The sequence below is a fragment of the Mixophyes fleayi genome, chromosome 2, assembly GCF_038048845.1.
Source record: "Mixophyes fleayi isolate aMixFle1 chromosome 2, aMixFle1.hap1, whole genome shotgun sequence".
Taxonomy (NCBI): domain Eukaryota; kingdom Metazoa; phylum Chordata; class Amphibia; order Anura; family Limnodynastidae; genus Mixophyes; species Mixophyes fleayi.
The window spans coordinates 263,645,051-263,660,841 of record NC_134403.1 but is presented as its reverse complement, the minus strand read 5'-3'; the positions used below and the strand labels follow the sequence as shown (position 1 = coordinate 263,660,841).

The 15,791-nt window shown below is 37.5% G+C and overlaps 2 protein-coding genes across 3 annotated transcripts in view; one reads left to right on the top strand and one right to left on the bottom strand.

Moving 5' to 3' along the window:
• Window positions 1-2,488: 2,488 nt before the first annotated feature.
• On the top strand, window positions 2,489-3,166 carry LOC142139917 (transmembrane protein 81-like). Its single transcript, XM_075197782.1, has one exon. The coding sequence runs from the start codon at window positions 2,489-2,491 to the stop codon at window positions 3,164-3,166; it is 678 nt and encodes a 225-aa protein (XP_075053883.1).
• A 569-nt stretch (window positions 3,167-3,735) lies between these two features.
• CNTN2 (contactin 2) overlaps window positions 3,736-15,791 on the bottom strand; it is a 69,412-nt gene continuing 57,356 nt past the window's right edge. For both annotated transcript variants that reach the window (XM_075196099.1, XM_075196100.1), the window contains exons 18-23: window positions 12,755-12,989; window positions 12,154-12,263; window positions 10,708-10,894; window positions 10,411-10,523; window positions 9,401-9,569; window positions 3,736-4,172 (exon numbers count right to left, since the gene is read on the bottom strand). In XM_075196099.1, the coding sequence (XP_075052200.1) occupies window positions 4,069-4,172; window positions 9,401-9,569; window positions 10,411-10,523; window positions 10,708-10,894; window positions 12,154-12,263; window positions 12,755-12,989 (918 nt within the window). In that variant the 3' untranslated portion in view covers window positions 3,736-4,068. The remainder of the gene's footprint in view (window positions 4,173-9,400; window positions 9,570-10,410; window positions 10,524-10,707; window positions 10,895-12,153; window positions 12,264-12,754; window positions 12,990-15,791) is intronic.

The window sequence follows — 15,791 nt, the reverse complement described above, 5'->3', positions numbered from 1 at the left end:
TTCATACCCAACAAACCTGGATGTTTTATGGACTACTATGGTAGATGATCTGTGTAAGGTGAATCCACTAACTCCAACAGGTTGAATGTACGGAATGTACACCCTTTCTGAAATGGAAATACTAAAAACAAATGAAGCCTTCAGCCAGTTCCAACCCATCAAGTAGCACCATCCATCCAGCACCAAATGGTAATGATCTGTTGTAATCTTTCTTAAACTATGTGAAAGACATAAAATTCTCAGAAATGTTTTAAATATTGCAGTATTGACATACTGTGTCACTGTCCTTAATATACTGTACATCAAATGGATAGTTTAAGGAGATAAATTAAAAATAATTAGCAGGTCTAGATAGTTCTCATTTTTAGTATTTTAACAAAGAGTTCAAAATGAAAGGTCTTGTAGCTGAGGATCCCATTATGATCATGATCCCAAAATAAATCTTTGGAGATTTATTAACAACAGTATGAATAGTTTTCGAGATGTTTTTCATAATTTAGAAATATAGCTTTTTTTTAAAAAAATTATTGAAACATAATGCTGTGTTATATATCATATGAAACCCTGTAAAAGAGGTTTAAAATGAGACCTTGCCCAATTCTCTAGCTCAATCAGGTGAGCTACAAATGCAATTTAAAAAAACGTTACAAGCAAATTATTGGTAAAAAAATTGTAGCTCTAAAGGCATATAACTTAAAAACAGTGTACATATCAGCCCAAGATTTGGGGGATTACTTTACACGCATGGCAGCATTTATTATACTGAGTTCCACTACAATCTGAAATGGTCAGCTTGAAACCCTGTATTGATTTGATGTGGAATGACCCTATGTATACAGTACATTATATATATATATATATATATATATATATATATATATATATATATATATATATATAGAAAGCTAGCTACTTTGAATGTTACTTAAGAGTCTCATGTGTAAACCTGTGAAACTAGGCTATGTGTTAAACCCAGATTTGCACATATAGTTAGTATAAACACAAGGTACAAATACAATACTGAATACGTTTTCGTATTCTTTTAACACCCAGAAGTGAGCAGTACAGTAAAAAGCATTGTTTACAATGATTATGGGAGGCGCTGATAACATTCTCAGGCTGGAATCTCTGTTCAATATCTTAGTAATAAAATACGTATTTTGGAAAAGATCACTGTCATATTGTTAAATTCTTATTAATTTAAGACTAAATAAGACTTCACTAACTATAATTTTTCTATTTAAGATATACTTGTTTAAATTGACCAAAAATGCCAGATGTGAACTGTTTTGAAGCTGTTTCCATTATTCAAATGGTATAAAAACTTCTAGATATCCCATTATATTTTAAATTTTAGTTAAATTATTTGAAAGTTTAAAAATCGTATATTGTTCAGAAGCCAAACGTATTTTGTTTTAACTGGCGTTTGCGTTCGCTTTTGGCTTTTAAGATATCAGAATTTGTTTCTAAAAGTAAAAAGTGTCTCTCGGATATTAAAGTCATGATAAAGTATGCAACAGATCCAAAACACGTTAAGCTGGTAAAGATACTTGGATATGATTAGGTAGAAATACTATCAGCCATGTATGTTCAATGGCATTGATCGATCAGTGTATGCTTTCCTCACCATTTTTACCAGGACCTTTAGTGATAAACCCAGATGGTACCATCATTACGATTTTTCAATTTAAGACAGTGGGGATCTACATCTCACTCATTCAGAAAAGCTATTTAGGTTTCTAAATAAAGTAAGTCTCTAGATGCAGACACATTTATTTAGCGGGTGGATTTCTGGGTTTTTACAGGGAAAATAAAGTATACCCGTCAGATGTGGGGTTAGAAATATTTTAATGTTAGGTTACAAACAGAATTGGAAAGAGTCTTATATTTGGTGGATGGTGCCTCTCCCTTCTTAATGGAGTATTACATATAGTATGATGAGAGCAAAACTGATGTATTACAGTTGTATATATTTATGTCAATAATGTTGTGCTGTTAAGAAGGAAAAAATGGGCAGAGCGGGTCAGTTAGGCTGAGCTGCTGTGTGGTTAATCCAAGTCGATTTATGATATATGTTAATATAGAGCTTGAACAATATAGGGTTGTGGCCTTTCCACCAGGTAAGCAATTATGTTATTCGATTGCTGTTATCTAAATTAGTTTAATGGTTATTGGAAAGAAGTACATTCACCTTACTCAATCCCATGTATATGAGATCTTGTTATCGGTTCTACACATTACTTCTGTCATTGAAACATAATACATTGGAATTCTGTTCAAAGTTGTTGGTGACTCAGCATTTCAAACTCTGTAAATGGGATACAGTTTACTTGGTTTACCAAATGATTCATGTATGTAATAAGAACAAAAGAAATGTTGACGTTGTTATCTTTCTTTCTGATGTTATTTGGGCTGTCCAGGCCTGTCAGTATTGGAAGAACTAAAAGCTATCATAATACCAGCCGAATTGAAAGGTGTTTCTGCCAAGATGGGCGTAGAGTCCACAACATGTAGTGTGACTTGTGGTTTGGGCAGAAAGACAGAAAGACGGTGCACTGTGGAGAAATCCGGCTCTCGGCACGATTGTGAGAATGTGATGGTGGAATGTGTCACAGGCTGGCTGTGCGGTATGCATACTTACACTCTTACTGTGGGACAATATTTCACCATTGACTGTTTAAGCTCTGAATTTGAAGCAAACGTTGAGAACATGCTTTATTATTGGAAAATAGCTAATGGGATTGTGACCACTGATGATATGCTCTTCCGAACACTGCAAGCCAGGAATTACACCATTGTGTTTCCAGACATACAGGAGAAAAATGCTGGAACTTATCGCTGTGATGTACAAAGGGTAAATGACCTGAAGTTAGTTAAACGCCTTTATTATGGTATTAAGGTGATTTCTCCTAACATTGTTTATCTCAACTATGACAAGTTCCTCATTAGCAAACAGAAGTTGGAAGCTTTGGCAGCACAACAAGAAGGACTTGCTGCAAATGTCACAGAGGACAAAGTTCAGAGATATTCAATATTCAAAAAACGAGTGTACATCATGCTTGGTGCTGGCAGCTGTGTAGGAATACTTGCGGGTATCGGTGTTGGAATATTACTCTTATATTTGTTTAGAATAAAAAATGTGGACATCGAGGACGTTGATAAATAATCACGATAAATACCAGGATCCCATGACTTTAAAGAATATGCATCTGGCACACATTGAAGGTCCTTGATTGCTGTACATTTTCCTTGGATTAATAAATGGTTAAGCTGGCTCCCAATTTTGACGTCTGAATTGCATATTTTATCCATCTATAATTTGTAGTAAAATAGATAGATAGATATCAGAGGCCCTAAAATAGTTATCATAGTCCCTTTGGGTAACAGGAAGACACGATTCTTACAGAAAGAGAGGAGTCTCCTTTTTAATGGAAATAACCAATTTCAAAAAGTAAGAAGACTACTGCTTTGAAATCTATATATTGTTCTAAACATGACACCTACATTTCTATGTACCCATGCTGTGCCAGTGGGACACTGAATCACAGGGCTACAATGTAAATAGCAATATCCAAAATTCACATTTTTTTCTTCATGGGGAGGCTTATTTTTATGATGAACCACTTTAAAATTATTTCTAAGCCTGACAACTCATCCTGGTTCCAACCCTAAGGATGTGGGCCATCCAAGAATATCTGAGCAGTTAGAGGGAGAGATGAACAAAAAGAAAGGCAATTGTAGAAAAAAAATCTTGCTATTTATAAAGCATGTACACATGGCTTAATAAGACAAAACTTCCCAATGTGTCCCATCAAAAAGTGCTTGCATACCCATCCCCCAAATTCTAGAATTGAATCCCCCTTAATTTTTAGGAAAACATTTCTGACGCTGTAATCCTTTTGCTTCTAGAGGGGACTCATTCTCACAGCAAAGTGTTTATGCCCTTTTAACTGTCATCTACAAAAAAATGATGTCTCTTGCTGTTAGGGATAGTAGTTTTTCAGCATCAAAGAATTGAGAGAGTGTAGATTACATCCATATCTTCAACAGAGTGATAGTTGAGGTTTTTCAGACTGCAAGATATCTCATTAGGACCAAAACAGCAACTGAGTTAGCCAGCTGGCCCTGAGTCACTAGATGAGAAGCAGAGTTTTCTACCATCATACTGGTACCTAAGAACAAAAAGAAATAACAATGTAATAAATATAGAGTAAGTTAGTAAAACCAATTTACAGAGGATTCCATATAAAATATGTAATAGCATAAAAATAAATGTCGGTATTGAGTTTTGAAACTACATAGGAACGCATATAAAGGACCTCTAAACTAAAATTGTTGGAAACATTTTTACATACATACCAGATACTGGTACTATGAAAATAATGGCCGATGATAATAAAATTTATGGAAAAATGGTTAACTGTTACATAATAAACGTGGTTAACAGTACATAGAATGGATGCTTACATCCTCTGCAGGCACTAAATAGGTGCCCACTTCAAATAAGAGAAAGTGGTTTACTGTGGAAAGTTAAAGCAATAAAGCCCAGATTTCTGATCCCATACTAGTCTTACTAAACATTTCTAGCTTTAAACCTACATGTTTTGTTCAGCTACACACATTGAGTAGCCATATTGATTTGTTTTCATTGTTACTCTCATGATGTTGTTCAGTTGCAATTATTATGTATTATTATTATTATTAACATTTACAGTTGGCAACAAACATAGCAATAAACCAAGATTGGCTATTAACAGAATGATATAGAGATAGGAGGGCCCTGCTCGCAAGCTTACAATCTATAGAGCAATAGGAGTTTGTTACATTAGGTTAGGTGCCACATAGTGTATATTGGTCCAGCCAGATTGAAAAAGTAAAAAGTGCTTTGAAGGGCTAAGTGGTCCAGTCACACAGCAATGTTGGTCTGGTGGTCAGAGGGTTGTTTAAGCTTAGAAAGAGAACAAGCGCACATTTTGTAGTAGTGGTAATGAGATAGAATAGGTTGGTAGGTTAGGAAGGTAGTTTGAAAATTTGATAAGTTTGCTTAAAGAGGTGAGTTTTCAGGGAATGTTTAAAGTTTTAGAGGCTAGAGGACAGTCTTGTTGGGCGAGGAGGGTATTCCAAAGGGTGGGTGCAGCCCGAAAAAAGTCCTGTAACTGGGAGCAGTAGGAGCGGGTGATGAGTGTGGAGGAGAGACACACATCTTGTGCAGAGTGAAAGAGTTGAGTTGGGAGATATTTTGAAAAGAAGTGAAGAGATGTATATTGGTGCAGTGTTGATTATGGCATTGTATATTAGTAGAAGAAGTTTATATTGGATTTGGTAAAATACAGGCAAATAGTGTTGGGACTGACAGAACAAAGCAACAGTAGAAGAATTTTACCAGGAAAATTAGTTTAGCCACTGCATTTAAACCTGATTGTAGGGGTGACAGTGTCTTGTGTGAGATAGTTGCCTATTCTTAGGACCTTCATACAGACTGGATGTGGGGAACAAAGGACAGTTCTGATTCATGGATAACAACTAGGCAGCAGGCATGAGAGGTAGGGTTTAATAGAAACATAGAAACAAAGAATTTGATGGCAGATAACAACCGCTTGGCCCACCTAGTCTGCCCAATTTTTAACCTATGGTAACCTCAAACCTTATTTGATCCTTTATTCTTTGTAAGGATATCCTTATGTCTATTTCAAGAATATTTAAATTGCTCTACTCTATTAGCCTCTACCACCTCTGCTGGGAGGCTATTCCACATATCCACTACCCTTTCTGTGAAATAGTTTTTCCTCAAATCTCCTTTTAACCTATTTTCCTCCAGATTCAGTGCATGTCCTCGTGTTCTTATATTTATCTTCCTTTGAAGAATGTTTCCTTCCTGTACTTTGTTGAAACCCTTGACATATTTGAAAGTTTCTATCATGTCCCCCCTTTTCCTTCTCTGCTCCAAACTATATATATTAAGATCGTTGAGTCTTTCCGGGTAAGTTTTGTGCTGTAGGCCATGCACCATTTTAGTTGCCCTTCTTTGTACAGTCTCTAATGTATTTATATCCTTGTGGAGATATGGCCTCCAGAATTGAAAACAGTATTGTAGATGAGGCCATACCAATGACCTATACAGTGGCATTATTACTTCTTTCTTTTTGCTAATGATTCCTCTCCCTATGCAACCAACCATTTGACTTGCCTTTCTCATTGCTTTGTTACATTGCTTACTTGCCTTTAAGCCACCTGAAATAGTGACTCATAAATCCCTTTTCTATTGTCGTGTTGTCAACAGAAGTAGAGATGTCCATATAGGTAGCATCTGTTGGCTGGAGGGAATATTATTAACTTGTTTTGAAAGAATTTGAGGTGGCAAAAGGACATCCAGGATGAATGGCAGAAATATATTCAGTAACAGGCCAACACAGATAGAAAAATGTTGGTATCATCCATATACAGTGTAGTATCTGCTCAACAGGAGCTTTCTGATAGAAGAAGCAAAGAGGAGGGGGGGGATCTACAGAAATGAACACTGAGTGAACAATTTAATACATAGAATGAGACCAGGGCGTACTGTGTCCTGAAAACCTAGAGAATGTGGTGTTTGTATGAGAGAATTGTTTGTGTCAAATGCAGCATCTAGTCCCAGGAGAATTAGAAGTAAATAACATTCTTTAGAGTTAGCAGTGATCAAATAATTGGCCACCTTAGTCAGTGCAGTTTCTATGGAGTGTTGGAAACAAAAGCCTGACTGAAGAGGGTCCAATAAGTTTAGAGAAGAAAGGAAGCGTGTGAGGCGAATGCAGGCAGTTTGGAGAGACAAAGGAGCTGAGAGCTGGTAACCAGAGATTGTGTTTCGGTCAGAATGTTTATTTTTCAGAATAGGAGTAATCACTGCATGCTTCAATAACTATTATTATTGTTTATATATAATTTGTTTCTATAATGTCAATCACATTACACAGCGTTGTACAGAGAATATGAAGTTATTCACATCAGTCGCTGCCTACTTGGAGATTTCAGTCTCAATTGTCTAGCATAGTCGTTCCCAACTCCAGTCCTCAGGGACCCCTAACAGTGCATGTTTTCCATATCTCTTTGCTGGAGCACAGGTGTATTCATTACTAACTGACACATATTGACAGATCCACAGGTGGTACCTGGAAAACCTGCACTGTTAAGGGTTCCTGAGGACTGGAGTTGGGAAACAGTGGTCTAACACATACTGTCAGAAGCCAAGTAACATACCAGTATGTTGTTTAACTATGGAAGGAAACCAAAGCACACTGAGGAAACCCATGCAAACATGAGGAGAACATACAAACTCCACACAGACCGAGCTCTGTTTGTAATCGAGACAACATTGCTAACCATTGTACCATAGCGCTGCCCATAAAGAGTGAAAGATAGCAATGATGAAAGTGATTACAGACTTTAGTTAAGGCTGGGATGAGCACAGCTGACCAGGAATTTGTGAGGGTATCAGGTCAAGTGGATAAATAGTAGAGTAGGAAGGCAGAAGAGAGTACATTCTTTATTTTCATTTGTGGGATCAAATGAACAGAAGGTGCAAGTCAAAATTGTATATGTTCTTGGTCAAGAAAGAGGATACCATTTCATGTTTGGTCTTATCAACTTTATTCTTTAGTAGGAAGCAAGATAGTAGCTGGAGGGGTTGGTGCAGGATGGTTGAGATGTGGTACTGCTAGATCAGGAGAGGAGAATGTAGAAATTGGGGAAAGAAGTTATTGCAGACAGGTTGTGAGTTGATAGTTAATAGAACTGAGCATTCTGAGTGTATGAGGAAGGTTGGTAGAGTTCAACTGAAAATAGGTTAAAGTAATGGAGGAGAGCTTTTGAGTAATAAGGTTATGATCTGAGAGGGGTAAAATGTGGTAAAAAAATCAGAAATTTAATATAGTCTAGAGAAAACAAGATTAAGACAGTGGCCACCTTAATGAGTACATTAATCAGTCAATTGGGAGAGGCTGCAAGGTTAGAGAGTGGAATTTTGAGGTATGAAGAGAATGTGAAGAATCAAGTGGGATGTTGAAATTACCCAAGATGATTGTGGGGTTGTCAAAAGATAAGAAATGCGGGAGCCTGGCAGAAAAATGTTTAAGAAATTATTGGGGTAATGATGGGTGACAATAGATCACAGGAACACACCGAGAGAGGGTGTTGAAAACTGCATAATTGTACTTCAAAATATGGGAACCTCAGTGATGGGACATTTAGTAGAACTGTAAATGTGTAACATGGGAAAAGGAGAAATCCATCCCGACTTATTTCTGTTACCAGGGCTAAAGGTGTCAGTGAGGTTGATAAAAAAGTGTTAAAGAAATCAGAAATTGAATATAGTCTAGAGAAAACAAGATTAAGGCAGTGGCCATCCCAAAGTGTAGAACCTTCTGTTCAATTGATCCCATAAATGAAGATGTAGAATATACTCTCTTCTACTTTCCTACTCTACTATGTATCCACTTGACCATATACCCTCACAAATTCCTTGTCACCTGTGCTCATCCCAGCCTTAACTAAAGTCTGTAATCATTCTATCACCATTATCCCTCATTATGGGCAGCACTGTGGCACAATGTTTTCCTCGATTCCAAACAGGGCTTGGTCTGTGTGGAGTTTGTATGTTCTCCACATGTTTGCATGAGTTTCCTCAATATGCTCTGATTTCCCCCCACAGTCCAGAAACATACTGGTACAAGGGCTACAGATGAGGCAGTGTCTGATTGTGTGATCCCTGTTTCTGTTATTGCCAGAAGGTTGAGGTTGCTTGAGAGGAAGAGGTCATGAATGGAGATCAGTTTGTTGCAAACAGAGCATGTATTCAATATGGCAAGAATTTAAACTAGCATGCTGGTAAAGCAAAAAGTATATCACAGGTTCTAAGCCATGTATAGTGCATTGTTTGGTGAAAAAACAATATACTTATTGCAGCATAAATTTTAATACATAGCATGCATGATGTGGCCAAAATGAAATACTGCATAAATTATACCCAACTGGCCATCATAATCAGCCCAAAGTATAACACATACAATATGTCCCCATATAGTCTCAGAATGTCAGTTTGTAGTTCCATATGTCACTATATAGCCTCATGTGTCATCCACATAGCATTTGCCCAGTGTACTTATGAATTGTTACACTAGTGCTACACTAGGGGGTAGTATAACTTAGTTCAGAATTCTATGGGGTACACTGTTATATAACTGGACATAATGCTATAATCAGTACAGTGCCTGTCATATATTATATTACCATGTGATGAGCTCTGGTTACAGTGTGACATGGTCTAAAGCTATATGTCACACTGTGGGACCATGTGAGTTGGAAGATATAAAGCAAGGTTGTATGCAAATTTGCTGCTACACCTGAAAACCGACATAAACATAAGTACCTGAATCTGTGGGAATGTGCACCTCTGCCGATTCCCCATCTCCTCCTAATCCAGTGGCACGGAGCTGTATGGTCACATGACTGGCACCCTCAGGTAGTGGAAGCTCTGCTCGTGTCTTGCTGGTTACATAGAGGGTGGGGGTCGACTGTGAATCCAGTCTATACAGCATCTACAGAAATAATATATATATTGGATATAGTAAAAATCAAGAAGAAAACATATACAAAACATTAAAAACCCTCTAGTCATTAAATAGTTAAATACTACAGATTTAATTTGGAGGGGAATATTAGGAGGACATTATTAGGACATGAAGGGTTAACATTCTAAATACACAATATCATTAGTTCCTACGTTTTATTTTGCACTTTAGGGGCATTCATACTCCATGCACATACTCCATGATACATGTATAAACAATTTTGAATTAAATCCTTCATTTTGGTGACAAGTGATGTCAGAGATGGTCAGTCATAAGAGTCCATTTTACATTTTACTTAGACAATTAGACAATTCGTTTATCATTCCTCCATCTCAGTTACTGCAGCCAGAGTTTATATTCCCATCAACATATCGAGGGGTGGTCTTACAAGGTATATTCATAACTTCTACAAAGGAGTACTCAGGAAAGAAATGGGTTATTAAAATGGTAATACACATATTAAAATGTCTAAATTGTCTAAAACCAAGCGTCATACTATAAGGAATCAAACACCCTACTTTGAAATACTATATTAAAGGTCACCTTGGAGTTTTGTGCACTGTTTAAAAGCACTTGGCTTGTAGTCTTCTGCTTGTATATGGTCATGGATCACCACAATATTTTCTATATATTTCATAGTAGAGCAAGGCATTATCCCCTATATATTGCTTTATAAAATGTAATTGTTGCAATAAGAGACCATCTACCTGTCAGATGTCACAGAAAAAGACCCTAAACCCATTACAATGCCCCTGGGGTGATGCCAAGAAGAAACCACACCAGCGGCAACATTCCTTAGAACCATTACCTTGTATCCAGTAACAGAGGACTCATTTTTCATTGCTATCACTTGATCCCACTTGATGCTGACAGTGGAACGGGAAAGTGTCCAGGAAATATTACCTGGGGGTCTGTTTGGAGCTGAAGGATGAAAGAGAGTTAATGACCCCAGTTCCCAATGTAATAACAAAGACAAACCTCATGACCTAAAAGCAATGCATATAGTATTATTGCAAATATTTGGATTAGTTAAGCCTCAAACTGTTGATTTTATAAAGTGATTAGCATTGTGATCAGCGATTAAATGCCTTCTTGTGTTACTTACGTGCTTTGTTGGTGGTAACATTGGCAGTGGGGCTAGGTGGTCCAGTGCCAGCTCTGTTGTAGGCACGAACTGTCACATGGTACAGAGTATCTGGCTTCAGACCACTCACTCTGGCAACTGTGTCCAGACTGGCTGATCTCACCCTATCTGCAGCGGCCTCCTTATCTCCAGCCTTCCAGTATCGGATCTGTGGGGAGGTTTACAGCACACAAGTCAGCCACCAAGCACAAAAGGAAATGTGATCCTCATGTTTTGATTAATGACTCCTTATCATTCAGGTGACTACTCTACTTATAAAACGGTGTTTCCACCTTCAGATGCTACTCATTTATTGGCTTGTACATGCCTTTTTGCAATGTTTTAATCATATTTATTTAAATTTATTTCATAAATACATCAAAAGAAACTTCTCAGAACACAATCGACACCCTACCGACCCTTAGGCATTACACTACATATCTCAAATATATGGTATAGCAAGTTTGAAACTACTTTAAGATGCTAGTCTGTATGCTGCCACTTTATCAGATAAATCATATTCTGCAACTTTAACTAATTGCAAAGCTTTTCCATTTGAACTTCCTTCTGTGAGTTTCAGCCATGTCTCTATATTATCATGTAGAGTTGTTTTCTGTTGTTGTCCATGTATCCAGTGTAGAAACCAAAGGAGCTGTCACATGTCCCAGAACAATGCAAATAAAAAACATTGCCTGATAATATAAATACATGGTACAGAAATAAACTAGAAAGATTATGAAACGTAGTTAATAAACTTCGAAAGAGGGCATGTACAGATGGGTACACTAAATTCTTCTGAATGTAGTAAAATCCTTTTAAGGATTGTTGCTGGTCCATGGTTTCCTGTTCATACCATGTAGAGTTTTGTATGCTAGAAATAAACTGTATGGGCTAGACTTCAATATCCAAATATATATTTTCTCCATAAACGGAATTTAACATATAAATTTATTTTCAGTGTACATGATGCCAGTGAGGCGAAAACCTTTCATTGAGGCTTCAAGAACATTTGGCCTTCCATGGTTACATGTTTTCTGAGCAGGTGTACAAATACACCCTGTGTACACTATTGAAAAGCCCTTCAGTCCCTTCGTAATTGAAGGGTACACCAAACAACGCCTGACAAAGTGGCCATTTTGAATTTGTGCTCTTGCTAGTTACATCCAATGATTGCCTGATTTACCCATTGTGCAGATATATAAATGATCTAAATCTGAAATAACAAGCATGAAGTTATCTATTTCTTGCTTTGTGGAATAGATGGAAAGCATTGTTTCCTTGCACTTAACACTTTACTGATGCAGCATCCATCAAAGACAGGTACATATACTTATTAATACACACAGACAGAAAAGTGAATTTTCCAAGAGATTTAGTGACAGAAAGTTTAGTTCATGAAGACAACACTGACCACTGTTCATTTCTTACCTCATACCCCAATAAAACTCCATTGACAGTTGCCACAGACTTCCATTCCACCTCAGTCTCAGATGACGATATTGCTGTGGCCTTCACCTTGGAAGGATAGACACTCGGCTCTAAGGTCCAACAAATGAAGTTAATTATTTCAAAAGCAACAAAAGTGTGCATTAAAATATTTTATCATCCTGTGTTCCTTCCACTTCAGCCTATGCCACCAACATGAAGCAACAAACAGAAAAGTGATAGAAAATATATACATATATACTGATACAAAGATTAACCTCTTAGGAAGCAGGTAGATCAGAGGACAATACTTTCCCAGAGTCTTTTGAACTTCCAAATATCAAAAACAGTGGTATCCTAACATACATTTTCATAGATTTAAGTTTTTATTATGATCAAACATTTTTTATTCTAAAACTAATATGTGTCTAACCTGTTCTTGACGAATAAAACAAGTATACTTTCAGGTCTGAGAAATTCAGGGCAGTTACAATAGAGGTATTTAATTATACTTATAATGGCAATCAGGGTGTTAGATAGAAATATACGCGCATCTAGGGTACACAATTCCTAATTTGGACATACTAGGACAGTGCCATCTTACCTTCTTCTGCAGAGTAAACTGTGGTTTCCAGACAGTAAGGTCCTTCTCCTTTCTGATTAAATGCTTTGATCATTACGTCGAAGGGGGTGTAGGCTGCAATGCTTTCATTTCTGTATACAAAGTGTTGAGACTGTGCCCCAGGAACTTTAACGATGTGCCAAGAGCCCTCAGTCTTTCTCTTGAAGGCAATTATGTATCCAAAGCCATCTCCATTCTGGTATTGTCTTCCCAGAGGCTGTTGCACACATATATAAAAAAAATTAAAGTGTGTATTGAGAATTAGTTTAAAATAGCACATATTCAACTTCAATGTATTGCAAATAACTGGAGTTTTATGGTATTAGTTTTGTGTCTTTTTTTATGTCTTTTGTGTCTTTTTTGATGTTCGCAACAACTGAAGCCATTGGTTTAGTGGTGCTATTGACTTTTAAAAGGAATACACATAGTAGCCTAGAAATCTGTTTTCCTAAACCACTGGATTCATCCATTTCAATAGCAGTAGTAGCAATTGCCAATCGGGCACTGGGTGACCAGTTGTACCCCCATCCCTAGTCCTCTGTGCCACGCAGGACCCAAACTTCTTGTTTCTGTTCCTCTTCTTGCATCCATGACATTACCAAAGTGGACTTCTTAGGAATTACAGAGGGTCTCTAAATCAAACATGCTGTATGATGATGTCACCATAGAGCACTCTTGCAAGATCCCAGAACTAGAAAATCTCCTAAATCTATGAACTAGGCTGATATGGTGCAACTGATGTCACAAAGAAGCATGAAGTGAACTGAACATGGATGACTGACACAGAAGAAAATTGAGGTAGCCAACAAAGGCATAAAGTGGACACAAGGGTTGGGGACAGCAGGATGGGGAAGAAAGAGGTATGCATAAGACAATAAGAGACAAGGACGGACACAAGACAAATAATGATATCATCCAATGAACCCCAATATGCAGGCAGCATGCACAACATGTCTTTGGATGTGTTATGTATGATGCGTGTGGTGTATGTGTGCACTGTAGGTTTATATCATGTTAAGAGGATGTCACAGAGCTCTGGCTCAGAATTTGCATTGGGATCCAGGTCCTTTTTGCTACATTACTGGATGAATCACTAGGTTGAAAAAAACACCTGTGTTGTTAGACTTGTCCAACCGATTATCACGAACATAACGGATGACGTATATTTCAGTAGTAAAAAACAAATCTGAGAAATCATCATTTTTGATACAGAGATGTATTATCTCATGGAGGGCAGGTAACAGAGCTACAGTTGTCTGTGAAGAAGTCTAATCGTCAAATGCATTTTACATTGCACAACAATGACATGTACAGAACACAGGGATGTGCACAGTGTACGAAAACAGAATCTGAACACACAATTTAGAAAATGTTATTTTGTAATAAATATATCACTTAAAATTCACCTGTCACCTACACAGGTAACAGCCAACCTCTTAATGTACTCATATGAGAATGCAGGTAATCGGTTCCCAAGGATCTAGTTTGGGGAATAGTATTGTATTAGCGCTGCTTCAGTGATGCCATTGATCCCTTTTGAATTATTATGCATCACTGAATATTGATTAGGGCCACAAAATCAATGGTGCACTATAAACATTTACTTAGCTCCTTATCAAAGCCAATGGAAGAATACTTTCTTGGACTTAGAAAGCAATAGCGTTTGAAAAAAGCAATGCTCATATTCAATACACTGGTCAGTAAACAGGTACAAACAGATGAGGCAGGAGGAAAAGCAATAACAATCTGGATTTGATACATACTGTATGTACCTCTCACTCCCGTCTACAAGACTTCTCCCGTGCTGCTCCCCACTTATAGAATTCCCTACCACACTCAATCAAACTTTCTCACAGCCTTCAAATCTTAAGACGCTCTTTGAAAACCCATCTCTTTTTTAGAGGTGACATTATCCCAGAAAACACTATTCACACTAATACACCCTCACAACTGTCCCAATGCTCCACTTGTTTCAGCTCTGCCCTCTTCCACTTAGAATGTAACTTCTCTAATGAGCAGGGACATTCATACCCTTTGTTTCCATGTCTGTGTATATTTTGTCTACCTTGTATGTCCGTTTTATGTATCTACTGTTTTCGCACTGTGCGGCGCTGCGGAGCACTGTGGCGTCTTACAAATCTACAATAATAATAGTAATACATGTAAAGAACCAAAGTTTGAAGCGTGTAGCAAGAGAATACATTACAGTGAGAATCACAATCATCTGGCAAAGAGGAAGTGGTTAGGACTGTTTTAAATATGAAGTCAAGAAGCAGAAGAGCTAATTATTAGTCCTAATTAACGGGACACAAACTTGGAGATGGAGCTGTCCAGGTTCTGGAAAGAGCTGCTCTGGGTATGACTTCTTACACCCTATTTTTTGTTTTGTTTTCAGAATAATAAGTAATGTTTCACAATATACTGAAAAAAAGCACCATCTTTTAGGAAAGATAAAAGAACCCATTGCCATAAACCATAAATAAATGGTCACATACAAATACATAGCCTCACATGTACGTGCTTCACTTTGTGTGCCAAATGCAGTAAGATACAACCATCTTTTCAAGGTATATATTTGAAATATTAGAAAACAAAACAATGATGGCTATTTGAGGGTTAGCTCTGGGCTGCATGGTATTTCCTCACACCCCTCCCCATTAGTCCCCCTTTTCAACTCTCCAGTCATGCTCCATGCCTCGTTTTTTCCCTGGCACACTCGAGGGATACGGTTCTTAAATGACATCACCTGCAACGCATTATTCCCCGCATTTTCCGACATTCAAGCAAAATCTGATCTGCCTAACAGAAGTTTTATCAATACTTACAAGTTCGCAACCTTCACTCTACCATCAAATCTCGCCTTAGTTCTCACCCATTCACTATCATTGAGCATTGTGTCTGCGCTGTGCATCAAAGTCAGGCCTCATCTCCACTATCTATTCCGAATTGACCTCCCCTTCTGTTCCATGGATGTGGGACCTGGGCTACTCACTTGATGATGAGGAATGGTCGGAAATAT